The 21,456-nt window shown below is 37.2% G+C and overlaps 1 protein-coding gene across 1 annotated transcript in view; it reads right to left on the bottom strand.

Annotated features, from left to right (window-relative positions):
* Positions 1–18,749, bottom strand: part of SLC44A5 (solute carrier family 44 member 5) — a 102,144-nt gene extending 83,395 nt beyond the window's left edge. The window contains exons 1-2 of the mRNA XM_011355682.1: positions 18,671–18,749; positions 11,692–11,776 (exon numbers count right to left, since the gene is read on the bottom strand). Coding sequence (XP_011353984.1) covers positions 11,692–11,776; positions 18,671–18,749 — 164 coding nt within the window. The remainder of the gene's footprint in view (positions 1–11,691; positions 11,777–18,670) is intronic.
* Between the last annotated feature and the right edge of the window lie 2,707 nt (positions 18,750–21,456).

Below are 21,456 nucleotides of genomic sequence, written 5' to 3' on the forward strand. Positions count from 1 at the left end.
GAAATTTTTTTTTCAGTTTAAATTTTGAGCAAACATTACTTACTTTCTTTCAATATTCAGCAGAGATTTTAAGCTGCATTTTTAAAAATATAACAGAAAGTATCCTGTGAATAATCGGCAACAAATTACCAAAAGTATAAGATAAATAATAATTCACAGGGCCACAACTTTGCCAACATGAAGGCTCTTGAAGACATTCACCAAATAAACAAGAGACTTCCAGTTTGAAATAAACTCAGAGTGATCTGAATTCAAAAGTCCAGAGCATGTAAAGTGATGTCTATGCTTGTAAATCATGAAACACAACGACATCTGAGAAAAATTTTCAACAACTGAAATCAAAATGACAATATATGTGTTGGGAAGTTTTGTCTAATTTTACCATGTTCAGACTTTAAAAATGTACAGCTGTGAAGTTTGTTGTCACCATATACATTTAGGTTTATAAAACTAGCAATAAAAAGGTGTTCCTTTTCTCCGAGACACCATATACAGAATTTGGGCAAGATAATATTAAGTAAAGGGTTGTGCCTGAGTGATAGCTTCATTATCAGAATTGAAAGGCATCTCAAGTAATGCTTAACTGACTGCTGCTTACATTATTTATATAATAATTCCTTATTGAACAAACTGAGGAACATAATCATTTAAAAAACAAAAACAATTTGGAAAAGATTTAAATTAAATACTAATACCCCAATAAAATCTGATCTATTTCTTCTCTAATTTTTCCTTACAAGTCTAACTAGAAAATAACCTTGGCGACAAAAGCCCTGCACAATCATTACATTAAGGAAAGCAAAGTGGCATGCTAGTGAGTGAAGTGAATTCCTCCAGGCTTTGCCTTCTGCTTCCTGTTATACTCATGGTACTCTCGAGTCCTCTGTGGTTCTATTTAGAGTTGGTAACCTGGCTCCGCACTGCTGGTTTCTGAATGACTTAGAAACCCAATCATGGTATACTGCTACTAGGATTGCCCCCAGAGTTCTCATTTCTCATATTACAGCCCAGTCACAAAGGAGCTCCACACCCCAGGACCCAAAACCTGGAAGCTGCCTGCTGCCTTCCACCCCTGCTGGCTTTCCAACTGTGCCCACTCATTGGTCTCCTGCTCCACCTGGACACAAACTACCTTTACTTTTTAAATTAAAAAAAAAAAAAATCTCTCTTCTCATTCTCCCACCGAAAGAACTCATATTTAAAGTATATATAATTATCAATTGAGAGCTAGTGAGAAACAAATCCATTAAATAGCAAAACAGGCTGAGCACAACAATATTTGAAGAATATATGATAATATATTGTTTTGACATAGTTATATTTCTCTGATACAGGTATATGGTAATGAAGGTTCCCTTAGAAACATTTTACTTGGCAATCATGGTAAAGTTGAGGGTCATATCTGTTCTGAATGAAGCATCAGTGACACTGTTATTCAAGAATAAGAGATCCAAATGAAAATGAACATAATGTAATGTGTGGTCTATCTCCCCTACTCTCACCCCCCTCAAATTCATTAGGCATCTGTGTTCTATGGCAACTATTACAGCCATTAGGTTCTGCTGCCTTAGGTTCACTACCTGGAGTTCTCTCTTGAAGGTAAAGCACTAGATGATGACATAACACCACTTAATTCCCTTAACAAATCCTCACAAGAAAAAAAGTCCCAAATCCTTATCATTCCTTCCAAGCTATCATCCCAAATGATCTGTTCAGCTTCATTCCCAAAGTTCTTTTGCCCTAGTCTCTTGTTCCATCTCCTCTGGAAAATGATGGGATGGCCATACACTCACATGCTGTGGTCCACACAGACATGTGCCACTCAAGTTCCCCTTCAAGGAAGGAGTTCCTGCCCAGCTGTGGCGAGTGTGATCACAGAGAGCCTCTAGCCACCGGCATCTTCAGGATCTGCCTTAGCTGCTTCACCCCAGGTCGTTCCCTCCACTACAGTTGAGAAACCAGAGACTGAGCCGGTGGACTCATACAGGTGCAGCCATGTCAGAGTCACTCCAGGGCTGAGGCTTCGGGGAGTCTGGTAGCAGACTGACATCTCCCTCTGTGTAATCACACTTCCTTTCCTTTCTTTTCACTGGTGTGATGCCTAATAAAGAGCTTGCACCCCAAACTCCATCTCAGCATCCACTTTTGGAGAACCCAATCTGTAACATATGCTCTAGAGAGTCTGATTCTCTTCTTTATTCTCTATCAAGATCATTCTCCTCCTCCAAGGTCCAGTTCAAATGATACCTTCAAGAAACAGTTCTTGATTTTTCCAATGAGGAATAACTAACTATTCATTTTACTCATTTTACTCCATCCCCTTAAATTATGCTTGTACCTTTATTTAGCAAGTTGTTCATTTTTTATATTACATTTAGTAGTTTAAATTTAAAGCTTATTGAGAGCATAGTCTGTGTCTTTTTCATTTCTGTACGCCCAAAGTGCATAACAGATAAGTTATGAACGAAGGAATAAACTAATGTGTGATCTGGAATCTGCTTACACCTCTTCTATTTTCCTTCTCTATTATAACTAAAACAAAAGTCTGCCAATATTGCATCTCCAATATTTCATACGTATGCCCAGCCCCCTCTGTTTTTCAACTATATGTTATATTTAGCCTCGGCTTTCCAATCTAGCTAAGCAAATCTGCTTTGCATGGTACATGCTTATCCTATTTTTAAGCCACCACATAAAAGATGCCTCTTTTGATAGTATGATCTTTTCTTCTAAATATTGTTCAAGATTCTCCTACTATGTGAAAACTCAGGGTATTGCCATCCAACTCCAGCTGCCCCAGGATGTTCTGGTTCACATAATTTAGGTATCGAATATGTGACTAAAAACCGTTATGTTCCATTAGAACAGTGGCCAGTTTTTAGGCTCCCTTAAGTGTTTCTAAGATGAGAATAATATTGTCTATAGGAGAAGTGCAAAATGTATATATTCTCGATTAAGAATATATGCATGTTCACTCCCCCATTTTCCAAAATGATTGCTTCATACTTTCTCTTCTAGGTCTTCATACAACAGGTCCTGCCACTTCCTCCACTTCCACCACCAGCCCACACTTATCTGATGACCTTACCTTATAATTCATTGAGAAATTAAAAACAAGCAGCAGGAATCTCTCTTCTTTCCATCACCAAAACAATTGACACTCGACACTCAGTATCTCTACTCTATTCCCACCTTACCATATTACACTATGGATTAAGAATCTCCATTCCTGCCAAAGGCCAGATATTCCTACCAGTCCAATTGTGTTTTGAATTCTATCTTCAGGATTTCATTTTTATAATTTCCTCTTCTTTCTCTTGCTGCATCAATGTCCTGGATCATCCCCAGCCCCACACACTACCATGTTCTAGTATGTCCTATCTTCAGAAAACTCTACTTTGATCCCAGATTCTCCTCATCCTCCAATGAAATTTACTAAAAGAGTTGTCTCTAGTAGCCACCTCCGGGTTTCCACCTCACATTCCCTAACTCCCCAGTCAGACCCGAGTGCCCATTTCATCACTGAGATTGCTTTTGATGAGGTCACTAATGACTTTCATGTTGCCAGATCCAATGGTCACTTCTCACTTTTTACCTTGTTTGATTTTTCAAAGCAGTCAACACAGTTTTAAACAACACAACTTTACAAATAAATAAGTAAAAAAGAAAACTCTTCTTGGAACACTCTTTTAGCTTCCACAACATTGCATTCTTCTGGTTTTGCTCCTAAACCACTGGCTGCTCCTTCTGTCTCCTTTGCTCACTCCTCCTCCTCTGCTTCTCCTCCAAATGCGGTCAAATCCAGAGATTTGTCCTTGGCCCCTTCTCCTCTCTCCTAAGTGATCTCATCCAGTCAGCTGGCTTTAAATGTTATCTATATGCCGATGACCCCCAACTCTAAATCTACCTTCCTCACCTTATTCTTCACTGAGCTCTAGACTCGCATACAGCATCACCACAAGGATACCCATTTGACATCACAAACTCAACACGGCCAAAACAGAAGTCTTAATCCTTGCACTAGAAAATCTGCCCCTCCCTAATCTTTCTGTTCTTGGTATAGGGGTGCATTATCTGCCCAGTTGTTCAAGTCACACATCTAGCAGTTTTCCTTGACTCCTTTCTTTCTCTCATCTCTTATATCAGTAAGTACTGTCTGTCACCTCTACCACCAGAGTATATCCTGAATCTGTCTCTCTGTGTCCACTACCATCACTCTAGTCCAAGCCACTCTTTCACTGAGACAACTACAAAAGCTTCCTATTGATCTCCTTGCTCCTGCATTTGGACTCTTAAAAGCCATTTTCCACACAGCAGTCAGGATGAATTTTAAAAATATAGATTAACTCACTGTCCTTCTAAAATCTTCCGATGGCTTTTCCATCACACTTACTGTAATGTGCTTGCATGGATCTCCTACCAACCTGTCCCCACCCCCTACTCCCATTCATCAGGCTGCACACAAACTGGCCTTCTTTCTGCTCCTTGAGCATACTAAGGTTTTCCTGCTTTAGAGGCTTTACATTTTGCTGTTCCTCTGCTTGAAATGTTACATCCTCAATCTTTGCATGACTGGCTCCTACTTATCATTCACTTCTCATTTAAGTTGTCACCTCCATAGAGAGGTCTTTCCTCACCACCAAATCTAAATTAATGCTCACACACACACACTCAGCTAGGCACTATCACATCACCCTGTTTTATTTTTTTTTTCTCTTACTTATCATCCTATGAAACTGTCATGTTCACTTCTCAGATGTTGTCTTCCCTGTCTCTTCCTTTTCCAAGAAAACAGACACCTTGTCTATCTTGCTCATCACTATATCACTAATGCTAAGAGGCGACAGGGCATGTAAGAGATGATCAATAAATATTTGCTGAGTGAGAATAAATGAATATTAATCATTGGAGTAGGAGCTACATGAGACATCCACCGCTGAGAACCAGACCCTTTGATCTCTTGCCCATGGCTGTACTTCACACATTGAACTGTAAAGTCTTTTCAATTGTCTGTCTCTTCTATTATTTGTTAACTCCTTGAGAACATTGATATCCTATCTTTGTATTATTACCAACTAGCACAATTCTCATCATATTGTAAAGTATACTATAAATATTTGCTTAAGGAATAAGGAAAAACAAGGAGGAGGAGGAAGCAGTGTGACTTAGAATCTACAGATAAAAACAAAGTGACCCTCAAATGAGGCTGAATAATGGCCTTAGCACTATCACACGTGAGGCAAAACATTCACCATTTTTAAGTGAAGATCCATTTATAGGTTTGAACTCAAGGACTTTAAAATCATTACTTAAAGCTTTTGCTGAGATGGTATCCAAATCCTACAGCATTTTCAGTTGACATTAGTGATATATGAGAGTTCAAGTTCCTAAATTCCAGAGTTCTCTGAACTATTTGCATTGCTAGGACTTACGAAATACATCTCATACTATTTTTCAATTCAAGTAGTTTTTATGAAGTGTAAACAGTATGGACTCGTGTATGCTATGCCGAAGCAAGTCAAAGGTTTACAAGTCCCAGCACAAAAAGTTCAGCTTATTCTGTTTATCTCATTCTTTTAGTGTCAGATATTGAGTGTCAGAGCAAAGTCATTAAAATGTTATGACCATTTCCCTGACCTGTGAGCTAAGTCTGAAAAAATAAAGTTCAAGTTGCTACAATCGGCACCCTGTGGTAAAGGCCAGACATTATATTCTTAGGACATGGAGATGGCATTTATTTATTTATTTATTTATTAAGAGGAAAAACTCTCTTGAAAGAGGATGTAAATTTAAAAAATCTTGAATTTTTAAGCACAATCACAGAAGAAATAACCCTATTCTTCACAAACAGAATGCCATCCAAGGAGTAGTGCTCTAACTAGTGGTATATCAAGGCGGGTGAGGGGAAGCCAGCCCTTATTATTAATTACTCACACATTTACAGAATGTAGATATCCATCCTCCAAGGGAATTACAAACCAAATATAAGACAATACATGAGTACCAAAAGCTAGAGAGAAATCACAAATAGCATGTGCTAAAAGCCATCCACAGCAAAAGCTGCAGGATTTCAGTAGAGAGAAGGTACGCCGAGACCAGGGTAAGAGGAGGTAATCCTGAGTAGGGTCACACAGCAAGGAAGACTACCATGTGATGTGACAGAAAGGTGCTTCCTCACAACTTGAGAGAATAGAAAATAATTCTGCTTTCTGAGAGATACACTATGAAATCAACACATAATTAAAGCAGAGATGTACATAGTCACCTCAGTGAGACTGCAAAATCCAGCAAACTTTGACTTTAAGCTTCTTGAATTTATATGAATAACAAAATAGTAATGATTATATATCAATCAACAATTGCTTTTCATATAAATGGATTAAATGCTGCAATCAAAAGACATAGGGTGGCTGAATGGATAAGAAAACTAGACGCTTGCATATGTTGCCTACAAGAGACTCAATTCGGATCGACAGACTGAAAGTAAAGGGATAGAAAAAGATACTTTATGAAAATGGAAACAAAAAAAGAAAAGAAAAATCTGGGGTAGCAATACTTATACCAGAAAATATAGACTTTAAAAGAAAAGCTATAACAAGAGACAAAGAAGGACCCAGTAATCCTACTTCTGGGTATTTACCAGAAGAAACCCAAAAAACTACTTCGAAGGGACAGGTGACTCCATATGTTCATTGCAGCATTATTTACAAGAGCCAAGAGGTAGAAGAAGCTTCAGGTAAGTACACTATGAAGGAAACCAAGAGAAAAGAGGATTTCAAAAAAAAAAAAAGTGGTTGCCCTTGTCCGATGTTGCTGCAAGATTAAAACAAAAAATGTTGCCCACTGTACATGGAAGATGGAAGTCTCTGGTGACCTCAGTAGCAGTTTGAGAAGCATGAGGAATAAATCTCTATTGGAGAGAATGTGCGGAGAGAAAAGAGAAATAGCAAATACAGACAACTGAAGCAAATACAACTATGCAACTGCACTGATTAAAAGCAAAAAAGAGGCTCGCCATTCATTTCCTGCCCTTTAAAATCAAGTTCACTCTCCTTACTTTTGAATACAATGCTCCTCACTATCTGGGCTCTTGCTACCTAAGTAATTGTATTTCTCAACTTCACTCTCCCTTCTATCATGTAAGTACTTGCAATACTCTAACGTGAATCATGGAGAGTCTCTTCCTTCACACATCTGGCCCTCTCCAGGTTACTCTTTTCCCTTTCCTACGTAAAGCAAAACTCTTACAGGTCCTTCATTACCTTTCAAGCATTATAATATCAAGCAAGCAGTACCACCTCCTTGCCACATGATTTACTCTCCCCTGAAGGTTTCCATTGCAACCTGCACCCTTACACATTTACATCACTACATTGCAGTCTTCGGTTTGACTGCAACACTGCTCTCCCCTCCTCCTCCAACACAAACATACACAAAAGGACAAGGACAAATTTTTAAGCGTGGGATCATATTTAGGAGGTACGTGTCCCTGGTTCTTGTCCTAAGATCTTGTAAAGAGCAGTATCCTCTGAGTGCTTGCTAAACAAGTTTCTAAAATGCTAAATTGATTCTGTCAAATTTTTACTTAAAATTCTTCAATGTCTCCTCAGAGGCTATAGAATAAAACACGAAACGCATTGGTATGGTGTATGAAACCTTGGTGATGTTGCTCGTTCTTACCTCTCCAGCATCATTTCTCCCCACCTCAGCCTGATCTTCACGCCTCCTCCCACCACTGTGATTGGTGATTCATGCATGCACACACTGCATCACTTCCATGACAACTGTTCTCAGGCCTCTGTACTTTCATGTGTGCTTCTGACTTTTCTTGGAATGTCTTCAAAAACTAGTTCAAGGGTCAATTCTGCTCTGACTCTCCTTTCTCTACTCTTAGCAATGCTAGACACGCTCTCTTTTGTTTCTGGAGCCCCTGTCAATAACTTTATCACCATTACATTAATCCCTTGATCATCTGCCTTTCCTATCTGCAAGCTCCCTTGGACAGGAACTTTGCTAAGTTCATCCTTGTATTCCTAGCACCTAGCACAGTGCCTGGCATATAAGAAGCATTACAAAAGTAATGGATGCTTTTCTTTACATCTTTTGATTTAGTGTGCTTGAATTATTTTCATCTTTATTACAAATAATTTATAGGTGGTGACTTTTTAAAATGCAAAAACATAGGAAAAAGAGCAAACTAGCATATTGAAGAATAAAAGGCAGGCTACGAATTTTAAAGATGTGTGTTGCTCTACATCTTCTAGTAAAAAGAAGTCACACTGATAAATAATTGATCACATTATGCCATTTGCTCCACTCATAATGAGGTGAATAAATGCCAGGTTTAGAGCATATGTTCAATTCACATTTGCATTGCAAAGAATTAGCCATTCAGGCAATTATTTTTATTTTTCTTTATTTACTTCCATACTTTTAGACACTTAAAGCTTTTTGAAGGAAGTGCTATGAATATAGGCTTTTTATTTCAAACTATTTTACAAGTCAAAATGGTTTGTAGCTTCTCTCAGACATTTTACAACCTAAGATGTACATCTTTTTCTTGAACTTTGCATGCTTTTTTCTATAAAATTTTCTTCGTATTTTACCATGATCATAAGTCTTACCTTTAGATATTTAAGTCTCCTGTACAGTGACAGGAAGCATACCAATTATTTCAACAAGAAACAAATATGAGAACTGCATAAATTTAGGAGACGGCTTTGTGTTATCACAATAATTTGAGATGTCCACTTGATAACAGCACTTTAGAATTCACAAGAGTGTGTGGTGAGCATCAGCATAGTACTTTATGTGCTTTATCACTTAGGTCGGAAGCTGAACTCTTCCATCTATGCTTTAGCATTAAAAGTTGATTCACAGAGTCATAGAATTTCAAGATTGAAAAGGACTCAGAGGTCATTTAGTCCAACTGCTTTATATGAATGAATTCCCTCTACAACATTCCTAACAGATGCCTCTTCATTCTCTCCTAGAACCCCTTTGTGACAGTGAACTTACCACCTTCATCCAACAGTTCGGGTAAAACTAAATGCATATTATGACAGATTTTCCACCTTCTACAAAATAGTTATTTTCAGCATTTTAAAGCATACCAGTTTGATTAGTATGAGTCATATGTCCTTCATCTATTTTGTATATAAGAGAGGCAGGGAAAGGCAATTATGGAACATGGCAAGGCTTTCATTTCTATTTACCTGTCTACTTATATGCTGCCTTTTTCTAGAAAGGATCTTAAATGAAGTGACTTAAAACACTTGGATGCAATAGAGTTATTAAAATAGAAATAGAAATTCAAAATCCTGAAAATAAATTCTTGACTCAAAGGCTAATCTAGTTGTTGGCACTGAAATTAAATTTATCCACAGACTTTCTAAAGGAGAAATATAGTGGATTACACAATTCTCTTTATCTGATGGAAAAAAAAAGTATACTAATTCTTCATTAAATAAAAATTTTTCTTAGTTCTAAGTTACAAGAGGAATTTCTCATGCAGCATCTTATAAAAGAGACTTTTTTCTTAGTTTTTATGTACATTCATTTTACCCTCTAATAGACTGCCAAGAATAGTACTGAACTCCCTCCCCTGAAACATCTACAAACTTTACAACCTCAATTCAATACTAATTAATCTTTCTTAAAATTCTGTTGAATACAGGGGACAAAATATGGGCACTGGATAACTACTTTTCCAAAAGGGGCTGGTAAAACACCTTAAACTATTAAAATCACTTTTTTTGGTGGGGGGGTCAACATTATGGGGCAATAGCTTCCATATGCCCATTCGTTCTTACTATATGAGAACCACTGAGAAGCTGAGTTAATCTTTCCTGTTGTGTTACCTTCACTTCTTTTGGAAACAACTACAGTTACACCTAACAAAACGATGCCCTTGTGAACTGAGAGAGGTGTACAGAACATGGTGGATGGCAAGCAGAGATTGCTGTAAGGGGATCTTCTTGAATATCTGATAAGACTTTGGATCTCTCAGAAGGAAAGTGACATGTAAGCAATGTCACTTACTCTTTAAACATCCCAATTATTTTCCCAGGAAGGGCATTATAGAACCCTTAAGCCTGAAAAGTTACAAATGGGCCCACGGTGTCTTCCTATAGTTAAGCCCTTGATTTTATAATACTTTTCCCTGTTCTTGGATTGAAAAGTGGGGAAGGTATTGCTACATAATGACCATTTCACCTTCAAAGGCCTTTTTGGTGCCTAGAGTATCACAAAAGGCCCTAGGTAAAAATAAATTACTTTCCTCATAGTGATTATCAAAGTTGTTTAGACTTTACCTGCACTACCTGGTTCCATCATTAAATTCTAAATAACTGAAGACAGAGAGATCTAACCTCCTTCTCCACACATGAAGCCAGCCAGGCCTAACTCTGCTTCCTTCTCTATGGCTAGAAAACACACATCTATAATCTATATTTTATCTGTCCAAATGTGGCAGCTCATTTTTACTTCTTTTTCTTCTTCCTCCTCCTCCTCCTATTATTATCATTTTTATTATTATTATCATCCTTATCATTGTCATTATTATTACTGTGGAAGAATCTGGATTATATGTAGAGGTCCCTTGAGACCAATAAGCTAGATTCAATTCTCACAAATTAATTATTGTAACATGAATACAAGTACAGCAAAAGTAACCTCCATATTGAATGCGGCTATTTGTATGCCGGATAACAAAATGTATTCATGGCTTTACCATGGAGAGAATGAGAGAGATTTCAGGTTTATTCTAAAGAAGACACTGGTATATCTTTGAAAGAATAACCCAAAACAAATGATTTGGCTTTTTACGGAATTAGAATAAACTGAATACACATTTATATAAAGCTAAGAGAGCATAGGGACATAACAGTAAATGCTAATGTGCATGGTGATGGCTGGCAAACGCAAGTAAGCATGCTGATCATTACCGCACATCACAGTTTATTATGACATACAACTGCCAGAAATCAATGTCAAAGCTAAGCAAAACCCAGTTACCAACAAGATAATTTTCTCTTCATTTTTAGCTGTTCTATCCTGCAACTCCCCTTTGTGATTAGCAGAAAGCCTGGGAATAAAGGGCAAAAATAATAATAATAAAAGAGGTTTATGAGTTACTGAATAATTTTTAAATGCTATGCAACCTTGAGGGAAAAGCATCAGTTGAGACAAGTACATATTTCCCTATAGTATTTTGAAATGTCCTAAAGCATACATAATGCATTAGTGAATGGTTGTCTCAAAGAAAGCTCTCCGCTTTTGGAAGCTGAATAGCACAAATACCTGGCGTGGAAGAAGTTGGCATAGCAACTCTGGATTTGCAATGGTGAATCACAGAGTAAAGAGGTGCATAAAATAACTACTTGAATGCGTTTGCCTCTTCACAAAGTGGTTAAATTTTGTAAAGCATTTTTTTGAGGCTTCTCTTTTTGAGAAATACAAACTCTTCAGTCAACTTAAAGTAGCACACTTGCTGAAAAGAAGAAGATATTCATGACTCATGGAAAGATTTATTCTCTGTATTTTCCCTGTATAAATAAAGTGACATTTAGGCTAAAAATAAATCATTTCACCCTCATAGTAGAAACAATTTCCATTGACTGGAAAATGGTACCAAAAAACAAGCTTTCTGTGTTTGTTAAAAAATATATTCCCAAGAAAAGAATTGCTTACCTGTTGGCAACAGGTCCCTTGAAATTTGGATCAAATGTCCTTGGATTACCTGCATTTAAAACAGAGAGCTTTTTGAGCATATAATCTGATAAATGGCAAATAAACACATATAAAATATTAATAAAGAAAAATCTACATCTTGGCTAGTCCATCACTCAGTACAGTGTTGAAGTCATTCTTTGGTCCAGTGAGACTTCAGTTATGCCTTGGTTACATCTATCACTCCTTCTCTCTCTCTCCAGTAGGAAGCAAGACTAAAAAGAGTTGTTAAAGACCATATTCTACACACCCTATAAACATATCCTCTCACTGTTCTGAGTAGCAACATTATAAAGTGCATATCGGGTCGCAAAACTTGAAGCCCTACCAGCCTGCAAAAACGATTTTACTATCTGCCATCACCAAGTATCGCTGGGCACTTGCGAAGTGCACAGTATGACAGAAATGCCTGCTTATCCCAGTTCTCCCTTTCCTTCAAGAAGTTGGAATATTAGTCACTGCTGATCTCCGCCATGTTGGCTATATGGAATATACAAATCATTATTATATTATATAAATGTCATTTTTGTGGATATTTTAAGATCTACTACCAGACTTCATGCCATCTGGAGAGAAGCCCTCGTCATTCATTGTTGCATCATGATTGCAATATACTGCCCTTGTCTCTTAACAGTACAAGGAACACATGGAACGGCTTTTTCTTCCTCACATGCACTGTATGGGCAGAGCTAATAATAAGTTCTGTAAAATCATTTCTGGACAAAGATCTGCATTTTGCAATCCCCAACCCTGTGACTCGTCCCCCTTAAGCTAAGCACTACCACCTCTTCTCCTGGGATTTTGCCCCTGTATGAAGGCCTGGTATTGAATTAAGGACAGAATTTAAAAAAAAAAAAAAAAAAAAACTGAGCAAAGCCTTCTGTGTGCCAGCAACCTACCTTTGCCTGTGCTCTATGGGGAAATTAAGCCAAGGACTCAGAGGCCTCTTCAATATAATCATGGGTTGATGGTAGAACAACGGAAAGGGAAGGACAGACTTGTAACAGAAATCCAAAGCCAATTATTTAGCAAATATTCATAAATTGAATGCTGCGAGCCCTGAGGGGATAAATAATATCTATATATAAGGCATGGTCCCTATCTTGGAGACCTTACAATTGATGTGACTGGGGTAAGATCCACATATTGGTCCATTCAACAAGTATTTCTTGAGATTCTTTATATGCCAAGCCCTGTGTTGTACCACATGAACAATGAATACACAGCTATTAATAAGGGTACTGAATTGTGTGATATTGGCCGTAGGTGTTGCAAGAGTTCTGAGAAAGCTGGTTTCATCAAGGAATAGAGCAGTCAACAGGGTTCGAGAAATGTGATTTTTTTTGTGTGAAAGGCTGGAATAAAACAAAAGGGAAAGAAGAAACATTCCTAGCAGGTGAAACTAGAACTGTTAAATTCAGTAACTATTTATTGATCACCTGTTATGTGCTCTGCATGGAAAGTGGCACTGCAGGGGATACAAGGTTTATATGTACTAAGTGCTTTTATGCTTTATTTTGTTTACTGAGTAAACACAGTTTCTATCTTCAACAAGCTAACAAACTGGTGAGCAGGAGGAGAAATAAGAAAAGTATACAAACCACTGTAATATAAGGCAGAATACGATATCATAAGGGGGGTACAAAGAAAGTGTTAGGAGAATTCTAAGGAAGAATAGGTCACATTCAGTTAAAATTAGTCAGGAAGGGTTCCTAGAGCCACAATATTTTAAGATGGATAGGTCAAGTTTAGACCTGAAGAGATTAACAAAGTCACAGAGTTCGGAGTGAATATCACCTTTGTGGGGATGGTTAAAAGAACAACCTGATTGGAGTACTGGATAATGGGATAGCAGGAAGAAAAAATAAAGCTGGATAGCAGGGGTCAGACTACAGAAAGCCTAAAAAACCAGAGATAGAAGTTATTTTATACATCTGAGCCTCAGGGAGCCATAGAAGGATTCTGAACACAGGGACGACAAGGAAGAGCAATTTGGCAGCAATATGCACGTTGTATTACAAAGTGCAAAAGAGACCAGCTGAGACCAAGTAGGAGTCTACTGCAATAATTGAGGTGAAGTTATGTGAGCTACCGCCGAAGTAGTGATAGAAGTAATGGAAAGAGAGATTCAGGATTCATCACAGAGTGGTCGTGTGGCTTAGGGGTCAAGAGTAATAGCTCTAGAGTCAGACTGTCTGTTCTCTGTCGTTTACTATCAGAATAACCCAGACAGATCATTTCACATCTCTGAAAGTACTTAGAATGGTGGTTGGCATTTAGTAAACCTCCAATGTATGTTCATAATTAGCCGTGCAATTGCATGAAAAGATAAATGGTAAGACTCAGGGTATAAAAGAGAGAAGTCAAATATGGCTCCAAATCAAGGGACTACAGATCTAGAATTGTGATTCTCAGTCACTTCCCATCTTTTACGTTGGTTTAAGGAAAGATTGATGCTATTGGAACAGTTGGGAATGTTAATAGGTGGAAAAAATTATACAGCTGTTAGAAAAAAAAGAGCACGAGATTGATTTTGCTCTTTTTGAGTTTGAAGTGACATCTACTTGAAAGTCTAGCATTCAACTGTAGTTAAGAAACTTCAGCCTTGGGTCAAGTCTTGAAATACATATTTGGAAGTCATAAAGTTTATGTCATGAAAAATGATGAACTCCATAAAGAAGAACATCAGGATCTGTCAAGTACATAGAGCAACATTATCATAATGACAATAACAATGATTTTTAATGTTTAACATGATTTTAGCATTAGATACTAAGCACTGTACTGTTTTTATGCATTATTTTGTTTATTTTGACACAATAACCTTATTATGTAGGTGTAATGAAAACTATTATTAGTCTCATTTTATATATATAAAAAACAAGGCGTGGAGAGGCTAAGAAACATGCCCATAGTCACACAGTTGATAAATGATCCACCTGAGATCCACGTTCTGCCCAGTCTCACTGCAGCAGAACAGATCCTGCCAGTCACATCCTGCGATGTCAACAATGATTCCTACTCAAAAGGAAAGTCTGTAAAATGTTTCCTGTTTCAGACAGTCTGTGTATACTTCAGTGGCAAGTTCTCTGACACATTGTCAACTGCTCTTTTTCTGATTGCTTGTCTGACTCTGCCTCCCCAAAATAAACACGTTACAGGGTGTTTAATCCCCCTTTCCCTGGGAGCTGACCTCCTCCTTCATCCTCAGGAATGAGTCTCTAGCAGCCAAGTTTCTCCCATGTGCCTATTCCCTAGTTTAGACACGTGATCCAAGCTGGGCCAGTCCTTCCTGGCCACTCTATCCCAGGAATTTAGAATTAGAATGAACAGTGAGTTAGTCACTGCAAAATACAAAGTTTGAAGACCAGAGAAGAGAAAGTTTGTTTTCAGAAAGGAATTACTGAAGCAAATATACAAAAAGAAGCAACGATGGAAGAGCTGGTGGACTTTAGCTTCCTGTTCTGGTCCCTGAAGCCCAGAGTTGTTTTTCATGAGAGATTTTGTATAAAGGATACAAAGTCCCCTTCCTTGCTTTTTTTTGCTAGTGTACGTCAGTTACTGGCAACCGAAGAGTCCCACTAATATACACACTTGCCTAGCTCGATTTAGATTTCAACAGCTCATTGTAACCACATTTATTACATTCTTTCAATAAACAGGTGGAGGAAATTCAGGCCAGAAGAGTTTGGCAGGAGATAGTGAAAGTGCTCAAAGAAAGGAATCTACAACCTAGAATACTTTTTCCAGCAAGGTTATCATTTAGAATTGAAGGAGAGGTAAAAGAGTTTCCCAGACAAACAAAAACTAAAGGAGTTCACTACCACTAAACCAGCCTTACAGGAAATATTAATAGGTCTTCTTTATGCAGAAAAGAAAAGATCATAACCAGAAATAAGAAAACAGAGGAAAGGAGGGGAAAAAATCTCATTGGTAAAGGCAAACATATAATAATCACAGTGAATCAACCACTTTAAAAGTTAATAGGAAGGTTAAAAGACAACAGCAGCAAAATTCACTATAACAATAATAAATAACCAAGAGATGTACAAAATGAAAAGATACAAAACATGACATCAAAAACATAAAGAGGGGAGGAAGGAGTAAAAATGTAGTGCTTTTAGATCCAGTTGAACTTAAACGCCTATAAGCTTAAAATAAACTGCTATAGATATAGGTGGATATATATGAACTTCATGATACCATAGACCAAACTATACAAAAAACACACAAATAAATAAATAGATAGATAGATAGATAGATAGATAGATAGATAGATAGATAGATAGATAGATAGACAGACAGACAGACAGATAGATAGAAAGGAATTCAATCAAAACACTAAAAAAAGACAACAAAATATGAAGGATGAATATTTGAGATGAAGTACGCTTTAACGAATCTCACATTTGAATAAGACATATAATTTCAATGCTATGTGGTAGCCATGTTAGAGACATGCAGAGGATGTCATGGAGTTCATGAGTGGTTAGGGGTCTCCAGGTCCTGACTGACCTGACCCTAAACTTTGGCTCAACTTTCTACCAATCCTCCGGCCCCATGTGCTCTTTGACTTGGATCTTGTACGCTAAAGTGGAACACTAATGCTGGAATTCTTGCTGGTCCAGATTTCAATCCCCCAAACTGGCTCAACAGCTGAAATATTGCAAAAACTTTGGAGAGATACAAGTTTCCAACCCTTCACACCAAATATTACAATTCTGCCCCTCTGCGGTACACCCGGAAATGTGTATTTTAAAAAAGTCCCATTAGATAATTCTTCTGTACAATCAGACTTAGCACTAGGCTACTTGATTTATCCTGAATTTCATTTTTAACCTCTATCTCAGTTCATACATAGTCCTTAATTCTAGCTGTACATAATGGAGCAAACCTGATGGAATAAGAGAAAAGCAAATCATCTTGATTTGTATGACCTTTGGGAAACACCACAAACAAGGATAAGAGGAAGAGAAACAGAAAAGTGACATTCAAGAAAGTCAAAGAATTTTAAGAAAGAAAAAGGGTTACAAATTCCAAATAATTATTAAGTAAATGCTTATTTGTACCATGGACTGCGATAAGTGCTTTACATACGGATATGCCATTTTGCACAATTCCACATAGAACAATGTCAATTATACCCCCTTGAGCTATGTAATAAAATAGCAGTGCTATATTTGTTATGTCATATAATGCTCTCAATAATTCTGTGATTTCTATCATTATTCTCTTTTCATTTTACAGATGAGAAAATTGAGGCACAAAAAGATAAGCAAATTTGCGCTAGCCCACTCAGCTAACAGGAGGTGGACGTGTGATTGGAAGGCAGACAGTCTGACTCCAACGCCTGTGTTGGGCCCCTTGGCAGTACCTTTCTCATTAGTGATCTTAGAGAAATTCCACAGATGAGTGAGGGGAGGAGGTAGGTTGAAGGGGGTTAGAAATTTTCAAAGTATTTAGGCTGGCTTTCATTTTGGGTATGATTTGCACCTCACAAAGTGAAAAAGTGGATTGCAGTGTAAATGAAATGCTATTGTCAAATCTGTCTGAAAAGCTTACATATTTTTATTGTAAATCCTGGCTGCCTTATATTTCAGTTGAAAATACACTAAAACCACAGTCGGATGATAAGATTTAGCTGATTTCATATAGTAATGACAGCTGGAAAGTGATGACTTCAGCCTGCCCATGTGCCAGCAGAATTTGTATTGTCATGCAAATTTTTATTTCCTGAAATCAATACAGAGCATCACTTTTTCAGAGGCCTTCGTGTGCTCTAATTGCATCTCTAGAATAAACAGACTGCAGGGCCAGCTAAATAAAAAAAAGCCACAATGCTTCACTGTCATCTAGCTTAGCTAGCTGAATACAATTCATATTTCTCACTTAAAGAAAAAGAAAAAAAATTAAGTAATCATATGAAAAGCTTTTTAAATTCACATGACTCTTTGATCGCCAAAATTATTAGGACAAAAAAATCACTAAAAATATTCATAACAGACAGTTACACATTTGTTATTGTAGTTAACGGTTTGTATTGCACTCATACAATGTAATTCTTCTGACTAGAATAATTCACAAAGATTAAGAAAAATAGTCCAGGTAATTAATTCAATTCATGGGTGCAGATTTCATATGACTCTTTTGAATGCAAATGGCAAGATAAAGCAGCCAGTCATGCTTGAAAGACACTTTTCTTTAAAAGCAATCTGTTTCTCAAAGAAAATGACATTATAACTACCATTGATTAGTTATAAAAAGCAGAAATCTGGAACATTTAACTTTATTCCTTCAGTATACTCTCCTTCAGAAAATCTAGTGTGATTTAGAGAGCAAAGGGGAACTAAAGTAGGTCAAACAAGTGTGTTAGGACTTAGAACTATTATGAGCAAGCAAGTCAGAAACTTTCCAATAAGCATGGAAAAATGGTATAGTACAAAATTAAGTCTTGCTTTAATATTCAACGAAAGCCAGTAGAGAATTGTGAAGAATTAAATACTTGTTTTAATTTATTTTTCAAACATGTTTATGGTTTTGTGTCTACAAATGCCACTTCACCCAAGGAAAGGGTTCCCCTTCTACCAAGTTTCAACAAAGGATAAGGAGCCATGTTCTTTGCCATTTCTTACAGGATAATGTTTCTACTTCTCAGCTCAGTAATATGGTCTTTCATGATCTGGCCTATCTTGTCTGCCTCATCTCCTACTATTCCTCATTTCAAACTTGGTCTTCTAGCAATTCTGTATTGCTCTGTTTCCCCTCCAAAATCAGGTGTTTTGCATAGTGCCCTTTGAATAATATGACTTTCCCCTCTTTGTTCCCTTGGCAATGGCTAAAAGAAGTTTACAGTTCTTCTTTCAAATTCCCAGTTCATCCTTGAGGTAAGAATAAGGACCAAGACATTCTATCGGCCATTCTGCCAGTGGGTGGATCTGACCTGACTGGAGACTAATGTTGAGAACTTTCGTATAATCCATTCCACAGTAGCGAATTCCACCAGTCTTTGAGACATACATACTTCTATTATTTTCAATTGTTGCACTTAGTAGACAGTACCACGAGGCCTTTTTACATGCTTTGATAGACAGACATCCACATACTAATCTCCCAAATTTGTGAATATTTTACCTTACACAGCAAAAGAGACTGCAGATGTGATTAGTTGAGAACCATGAGATGGGGAGATTATCCTGGATTATCTGGGTGAGACCAGTGTAATTACAAGAGTCCTTAAATGGAGATGAGAGAGATAGAATAGTTACAGAAGGAGAGGTAACAATGTAAACAAGATCAGAATGGTGCAATGTGAGAAAAACTCAACTGGCCACTGCTGGCTTTGAAGATGGAAGGGAGTCACGAGCCAAGCAATGTGGCTGTCTCTGGAAGCTGGAAAAAGAAACAACACGAATTCTCCTCTAGAGTCTCTAGAAGAGAATGTGGTCCTGCCAATTCCTTGATTTTAGCCCACTGAGACTTATTTTGGACTTCTGACCTCCAGAATTATAAAATAATAAATTTGTGTGGCTTTAAGCCACTGCATTTGTGGTAATTCATTATAGCTGCAAGAGGAAGCTAATACACATGACTACTTCTTCTATTGGATTAATAGCTCCTTTAGGGCAGAACTAGATCTTGGTTATCGTTCTATTGCTATTACCCACTTTGGTGCCTGATATAGGCACCAAAGATCTTGGTACCTAACCAAGACCTCTGATATATACATAACAGAGACTCGATAAATGTTAATAGAGTAAATCTAAAAAAAATGCTAATGTAATTTTGAAATCTCATAACTTTAATTTAGGCTATGAAAACACAAATAGATCAACCTTGACAATTACCAGCTAATCATTTTAGATAGATTTCAACTTGGATTTAAGGCAAGTTAATAGACTCTTAGAATTGTAGTGATGTGAAAATGACTCTCCTTATCACTAACACTAGTTCGGCATCTATTTGTAATGTTAAGATCAGTAGAAGAGAACAAAGGAAGTAAGGGAGCTAGTATCCCATACTGGTCAATTAAAATTGGGTACTACATTACTTGGTATCAAAAGTCATTTCTGCTATCTATGAGCTATATGATCTTGAGAGAATTACTTTTTTCTCTCTGAACTTCCATTTTGTTATCTATAAAATGATAGATAGTAGTATAGGGGTTCAAAATGAGTCACTCCAAGATGTGCCTCTGTGATATGTGGATCATTTTAAGCTAAAGGCAACCAAGATCTTCAGGCTCAAGAGAAACTTTTGCCTACCTTAACTACCTAGAAAAATAAGGGCCTTGCTCATAATAAGAGATTATCAGAGATAACTTTTTTGACCTATCTTATCTAGTAGGGCAAACTACTAATTATTGAACATCTGCTCTTTTTATTGTCCTGCAATTACCTTCCTTACCTTCCTTACCTTATCCTTAGCTCAGAATGTCATATATACCTCATTTTAACTTTCAGCCCTTGAATCTCTCATGTAGGTGGAGTCACTGACTCTCTCCTGTATGTGGGGCTCTCAAAAGTATGTATGTAATTAAATTTCATTATATTTTTCTTGTCAATCTGACTCATCTAGATTTAATTATTGGAGCAGCCAAAAGAACTCGAAGGGTAGAGAAAAATTTCTTCCTCCCACACAGTAGCAAAAACTAAAACTAAAATGAAAATGAAAAAAGGAGAAACAATTTCTACCTTCAGAGTGAACATGGGAAATAGCAAAGTATATGTAAATTACCCTCATAACCAAAGTATATCAGTGTAGAATCAATGCAACCCAACTTTAGTTGAATTGTCACACTGGTTATAAGTGACACAAATAATTCTAGAAAGGTTTCAATGACTAAGCTGTGTGTGACATTGGGGGGCGGGGCATAGGACCACATCTTAATTATTTTTCTATCCCACATAAACTCTAACAGTTCTTGGCAAATAACATAGACAGTTATTAAATGTTTATTGAATGAATGATTAAAACACATTGACAGATATAATAAAGAGGAAACAAAGTTATATTTATATTTTAACTCTCACAATAGTCTTCATATTGAAAAGTTCCAAAGCGAAAATGATAAATGATGATCAGACTCACAGTATGGGTATGACATTCTTGATCGAACAGACGGTGAATCTGAATTCTTTTTGGACAGAGAGATTTTGAGGATGCTTAAAGGAAAGAATGTGTCATGTGGGAAAGCTGGACAAAAGCACATGCTCAGCCATAGAAAAGACTATGCTTGGGGGAGGAGACATGAGAGCAGTTAGGGGAATGAAGCACATCATCAAGAGTTGGAGTAGGATTTACAAAGCCTCTCAAGTCCTCTGAGAAAGTAACACAATTGTCATGTGTCTATGTTTCTGCCTAATGTAGAGGAAATAGAAAATTTAAAGCTGAGGAATCAACAATAAGATTGCTAAATATTGTATTTCAGACATTAAATGGTAGGGGCCTTACTGGGTTTGTAGCAAGTAAGAGAGGATGAGGCAATTCCAGAAGCATTACAGAGAAATACATTCAGTGAGGAGTGAAAGAAAGGGCATGGTACTATGCTTTATCACCTAATAGCAGCAATGTCTCATGCAGAAAATGATGTACATTCCAGAAACTCATCTTGGGCAGAAACATGACCCCACATTGGACATGGCAAGATTAACAAAAATGCAAATGAGATTCCTTCAGCACTGATTCAAACCAAATAATACAGTGGTATGTTGACCTTATGATGGTTGT

Source organism: Pteropus vampyrus, unplaced genomic scaffold, assembly GCF_000151845.1.
Source record: "Pteropus vampyrus isolate Shadow unplaced genomic scaffold, Pvam_2.0 Scaffold22, whole genome shotgun sequence".
NCBI classification, from domain to species: Eukaryota; Metazoa; Chordata; class Mammalia; order Chiroptera; family Pteropodidae; genus Pteropus; species Pteropus vampyrus.